The sequence below is a fragment of the Calliphora vicina genome, chromosome 3, assembly GCF_958450345.1.
Source record: "Calliphora vicina chromosome 3, idCalVici1.1, whole genome shotgun sequence".
Lineage (NCBI taxonomy): Eukaryota > Metazoa > Arthropoda > Insecta > Diptera > Calliphoridae > Calliphora > Calliphora vicina.
This window is the reverse complement of record NC_088782.1, coordinates 77,932,303-77,938,578: the sequence shown is the minus strand read 5'-3', so window position 1 is coordinate 77,938,578 and position 6,276 is coordinate 77,932,303. Positions and strand designations below refer to the sequence as shown.

At 35.7% G+C, this 6,276-nt stretch overlaps 1 protein-coding gene across 1 annotated transcript; it reads right to left on the bottom strand.

Annotated features, from left to right (window-relative positions):
* Window positions 1-1,637: 1,637 nt before the first annotated feature.
* On the bottom strand, window positions 1,638-5,138 carry LOC135955550 (uncharacterized). Its single transcript, XM_065505899.1, has 2 exons — window positions 5,038-5,138; window positions 1,638-4,026 (listed from the first exon to the last, which is right to left on the bottom strand). Exons 1-2 carry the CDS (start codon window positions 5,136-5,138, stop codon window positions 1,638-1,640), a joined length of 2,490 nt encoding a protein of 829 aa, XP_065361971.1.
* Between the last annotated feature and the right edge of the window lie 1,138 nt (window positions 5,139-6,276).

Here is a 6,276-nt window from a genome sequence, read left to right as displayed (position 1 = left end):
ACAAATTGGTAGGAGTTAATAGGTATTGTTTCAACCGCCAATTCGCGATTTAATAAAAAAATTTCAATAGGATTGAACTCAAGACATTGAACTGATAACTGCATTAATAAGAAATTTTTCTAGGAACTCCATTCTTTACAATTTGTGACGTGTGCATTGGGTAACCATCCCATTGAAAAATTACTTGAATTACGTGAATTGGCGGTTGAAACAATACCGATTAACTCCTACCAATTTGTACGAGCTTTAACAGCGGATTGAGCACGAGAGAGAGAGTATTCCAAAAAAAGTTAATGAAAAATTTATAGAAAATATGCCAATGCGTGTAAAATTTTATTTACGTAATAAAGGATTTTGAATTTTTTTTTAAAAAATGCAATTCTTCCCTAAGGTTATTGTGGGGTGCAAAATTGAGTACATGCGAGTTATTTTAGTTTTGTCTGTTTTTTTATTTAGAACTGGATGTTTTTTGTTTGAATTGTAATTCATTTTGTTACATATTAAACATAAAATAAATGACAGAAAAAATTTTTGGATTTGCTTTATTAGTTTTATTTTTATTCCATAAGAAGTGCACACAATAGAAACATGTACTCATTTGAGCTCCCCACTGTAAGTTTGTCATTCCGTTTGTAATTTCTACATTTTTCATTTCCGACCCTATAAAGTATATATATTCTGGATCCTTATAGATAGCGGAGTCGATTAAGCCATGTCTGTCTGTCTGTCTGTCTGTCTGTCTGTCTGTCTGTCTGTCTGTCTGTCTGTCTGTCTGTCTGTCTGTCTGTCTGTCTGTCTGTCTGTCTCTCTGTCTGTCTGTCTGTCTCTCTGTCTGTCTGTCTGTCTGTCTGTCTGTCTGTCTGTCTGTCTGTCTGTCTGTCTGTCTGTCTGTCTGTCTGTCTGTCTGTCTGTCTGTCTGTCTGTCTGTCTGTCTGTCTGTGTGTCTGTCTGTCTGTTGAAATCAATTTTCTGAAGGCCCCAGATATCTCCGGGATCCAAATCTTCAACAATTCTGTCAGACATACTTTCGAGAATTTTGCTATTTAAAATCAGCAAAATCCGTCCATAAATAACGGAGATATGAGCAAAAATCCGAGACAACCTCTGAAAATTTCATCAAAAAACACAATGTATTGCATGCTTTGACAAAAAAGCAACAAAACGTATGTTTTTGGATGTGCATGCTTTGCGTATTTTGCTTTTTTTTTGTGTTTTGTTTCTTTTGGCGTTGTTGTTGTTTTTTATACAACTAAACGTTTGTTTGGTTGTGTGTTGGTTTTTTTGACAAAAAAGCAACAAAACGTATGCTTGGATGTACATGCTTTGCGTATTTTGTTTTTCTTTTGTGTTTTGTTTCTTTTGGCATTGTTGTTTTTTATACAATTATATTTTTTTTTTTTAACTTTGAAGTGTGTTGGCGGAGTATTAAACTCACAAACTGCCAGGTTATCCCACAAAAATAGAAAAGTTACATCATTGAATCATCATAATCAGACTACATCCCCATTTTGGCATCTCTCAGAAATTCAAAAAGTGACTTAAAAACATTAAAGTCACCCGATTTCAGAAGGGAAGTCGAAAAAGCCATATTTGCGCCTCAAGTTGTCAAATTTAGTACATTTGAAAATAATATGATCTCAAGTCTCGTTCACATTGCACACATCACAAAGATAAGAGTTAATTACGCCAATTTTGTTCAAATACATTTTACCAAAAGTATGTCCAGTCATAAGTCTATTAAGAATTTTAACAGCAGCAGGTTCAAGCCCATGATTTCCATAGAACCAGGGTTTTCTCGGTACATTAGGATATATATTAGCAAAAAACCTTCCCTTCTCACGAGAAAGCTCCACATATTCAGAATTCCAATCCTCATATAGACAATCACGTATACAGCGAATAGCCTCATCAGCAGTGAGGTCAACTACCAAATCAGCACCAATAGAAGTAGCATTTTTAGCAGCAGCATCAGCCCTTTCATTGATATCAATACCCACATGACTGGGCGTCCAAAGTAGATGACATTCTCTAATTTGAGAGTTTCTAATTTTGTTGTGAATAGAAGCAACACAATAGTTCTTCGTAGTGGATACATTCAAGACTTGACACGACAAAAGACTATCCGTGAAAATTACCAACTTTTCAACACTAGCAGAGATAGCAGAATCGATAGCCCTACTAATAGCACACAGTTCCGCAAACATACTAGAAGTTCTATGAGCAATTCTAAACAAATATTCAGCATCATTGGAGACATCAATAATAGCACAGCCAGCAGCATTTTCAGCCAGAGAGGCATCAGTAGCATAAATATTAAAATCATTTAGCTTATAATTATATATTTTCTCCATGTAAGTCGACATTATTTGTTCCCTCGAAAGATTAGATTTCTTATCAGGTAAGATGTTAGTAAGAATCCGTAGTTGACCGCTTCTAACAAAAGAGCAGTTAACGTTTATGCGATCAAAAATGTGAGCATATTGATTGAAAATATAACCATAGCTCGATTTCACCGGAACATCAGTGTTCAAATTACAATATGTGGAATAATTAAAAAATTTCTGATTAATGATTTCCCTCGCAGTGATAAATTTCGCTCTAAATTTTACAGGAAGATCACCAGATAAAGCATATATTGTATGAACTGGAGTGGATCTCGTCAACCCCAAACATCTGCGCAAAACGGAATTTTGAAAGGTAATTATTTTCCGATTAATCGAAGTAGGCGAATGAGCCGTTGTAGTTCTCGAATACTCAATTTTGGATCTGACAAAACTCTTGAAGAAATTTATAGACACTTTAGGTTGTAAACCACCTTTTACAGTCGATAATGATTTAATAAGATTGGTACTATTCCTTGCCTCAGATAAAACTCTTTCATAATGATCACCAACTGTCGACGACATATTGATCGTACGCCCAAGATATTTAAGTTTCTTAACATGCTCAATACGAGTGTTGTTCAGAGAGATAACAACTATTTCTTTACGACTGCCTTTGGCAATGTATATAGTCTTTGTTTTATCAAGATTAAAGGAGAGATTCAGATTAAGACATCTCCGAGAAAATTCACGAATCCTGAAATTCATCTTGTTAACCGCGACATCAAAGTCCTTATCAAACGTTAGTATAAGAAAATCATCAGCAAATTGAAAAATTTTCGTTGATTCATCTTCAGCATTGTGCAAGGAAGCCGTATACAGGTTAAACAAAAAGGGAGACAGGCAACTGCCCTGTGGTAGACCATCAGAAACGACAACTTGGTCATCACCCAGTTTCAGAACACGCTCTGCCAAGAAATTATAAATCCATTTAACATAAACTGCAGGAAAACCACCATCCAATAACATTCTATTGAGTAAGTTGTTGTTCACACAATTATAAGCATTATTGATATCAAGAGCCAGTAAAATAACTTTGAATCCATTCTTCTTAAGAGTAGCAATACACAGTAAAATCTCATTTAAACATATGGATGCCGATTTGTGCTTCCTGTAGACAAACGTCCTATCAGGAAGAAGATGGTTCTCATCACAGTACTCTATCATTCTGTCCTTTATCATAAGGTTGATAAGCTTCAGGAAAACTGAAATTAACGAAATCGGACGAAAATTGCGATAATCACTCAAATCCTTGCCCTTTTTAGGAATGGGGACTATTTTGATAATGCGCCAAGAATCCTTAATATTATGTTCCAAAAAGGCATAACTAAGAGCAGTAAGTAAGGATCTCTGAGCTAAAGGAGACAAAGCTCGGATCATTTCATATGTCACCTTGTCTTCACCACCAGCAGAGGGCTTAGTTTTGTTCCTAAGAATGGAATCAAACTCTTCATCCGAAAATGAAAATTCACCACTACTACCATAACAGACTATAGTAGACCAATCTATAGTATAAACACCATTACCATTTGGCACTTGATCTTTAAGATGTTGAAGATATAAAAGATTATTCTGATCATTCCAGGCCGTAGAGTCCAAAAATTTAGCATTACCACCTACGTTTCTAACAAATCGCCACGCATCCCTGGTATTAGGTTGTTGATTTAAAAGATCAATTCTCTGATTAAAATGTTATCTTCTGGCACTCTTAACAGCTTCCTTCCATTCGATTTTGGCACTTAGAGCAAGATTACAATTAACAAGAGTTGGATATTTATTACATTTCTTCAGAGCAGCAATCAAACACCTAAAGATTTTATCAAGATCAGCATTCCACCACGATTTAGGTGTTCTTTTCGAATTAATTTTATAAGTTGCATTTTTAATCTCATCCGCAATAGTTGATTCTATCATCTCAACATCTGGATCAAGCTGGACATTGTTCAGAGAAGAAATTAACTTGTCTTTGGCCAAAAATAGGGAACTTTTAACACTAATAGAATCTACAACTATTGAAATCGGATAGTGATGACTGCCACCAAGAAAAATGGGTATCGTATTCCACTCCATACATATATTCACATTAGAAAAAGACAAATCGAGAACTGTGCCACAGGAGCTTAGGTCACGTCTGAATGTGAGCAAACCAACATTTAAACAGCAAAAATCAGATGTATCAATTAGTTCAGCCAACTTCCTTCCCCTGGACGAGTCAACAGTATCACCAATTAGTATCAACAATTAGAATCACCACATATTAAAACATAACCAAGAGTCTCAACAAAGGATAAAAGTTTTTGCATTTCACAAGCAAAATCAGGTACAGATATAGAAGGTTCAAAATATACTGAGCAGATGACAAAATTCGTAGACAGGTTGAGGGTACGGACAATAACAATATCATAATTCGTAGCATAATTAATCTTTTTAAAACGAATGGATTTATGCAGTGCAATGGCCACACCCCCATATCCATCCGATCTGGTTTTCTTGACAATTTTATAATTCAAAAGTTTAGATGACTGACGTGAATCCAAATGTGAAAAAATTTCACTTAAAATAGCAATATCAAAATCCCTGTTGTTCAAAAAATATTCTATGTTCCTGCAATTAGCTCTGAGAGACTGATAATTATATTGGAGTATTTTCATTATACGGATTATCCATGGTGGCGTTTGTTATTATGTCACAATCCAAATCTCTATATATTTTATTCAAACGGTCTCCAAAGTGCGAAACAGCATTAAGACCATGCATATTCCGTTCCTTGTTAAAATAATCCTTCATAAAGGTGATAAATTCTGTTTCTCTAAAAGTGAGACCTTATCAACATTCGGTTTTTCAAAAACCTTTCCACCCATAGCACCAACCCAGGCATGGTCCTGGGGATTATACTTTTGCACAGGAGCAACTCTTGGAGATGGTCTAGGTCTCTTGAGAACATTACTATACATCCTCGGAGTGAGAATACTGTTGATCTCCAAATCATTATTCCTACGACTAGGATTTCCTTGAGGCTGCATTGGGGGGAAATGACCATCATAGTTTTCTAAAACAGAAAATCTATTCCGGTTACGGGGATTATAAGATTCAACAACTTCCTTTCGGGAGAGCTTTTTAATTGTCATGATCTTTCTAATATTAGTCTCCTCTTCCCATACACTACATCGGTTCCTTTGTCTAGCATTGTGCTCATCACAATTACACAGAATAGACCTTAAAATACCACACTCAGGGTTACATACTCCAGGCCTGCCGCAACTAAGGCACCTTTTCCCAGCCCGACAACCTCTTTCAGTATGACCCAAACGACCACAGTTTCTACACAATCTGACAGCAGGATAAAAATGATCGACCTTGATAATAGAGTAATTAATCATAATTTCATCAGGCAGTTCATTGCCATAAAATCCAATTTTCACCGCAAATGTAGGTGTAAATGCTCCGTCCTGTGCTCCATTACGCTTCATAAAGCGATTAACAGATGCAACTTTCACCGAAGAGACAATATTTCTCTTAATTTCATCATCCGACAAAGTCAGGGGGATGTTTCTTATAACACCAAAAGTTTCCAAAAATGTTCTAGGAATAAATGCCCTTATGTTCCTGGATTTTAAAATTGTGTCCCGAAGACAAAGGTTGGCATTAAAAATACTATCAAAGCAAATCTTATACAGTGTCGTGCCAATGGCCTTGATCGACTTTATACCATTAATCTCAATATCTCTTATTTTCTCCCATAAATATAGGCCATTCTTAATACTTTTATTCAAAATTATTTCCGAACGAGACGTATCAATAAGAACAAATACCTTGCCAAAATGATCATCAGGATAGAGAATCGGCTCATCAGAATTGGCAAAAGCGGGCACATTAGATGGTAAAGTGTTAGATG

Bases quoted from the DNA above. Each gene is read 5' to 3' on its own strand.
- LOC135955550 (XM_065505899.1), bottom strand. From the start codon at position 5,138: ATGCATGGTCTTAATGCTGTTTCGCACTTTGGAGACCGTTTGAATAAA. The intron at 4,027-5,037 runs GTATAATGAAAA...ACCTAATACCAG, and splicing joins AACGCCACCATGGATAATCC to GGATGCGTGGCGATTTGTTA.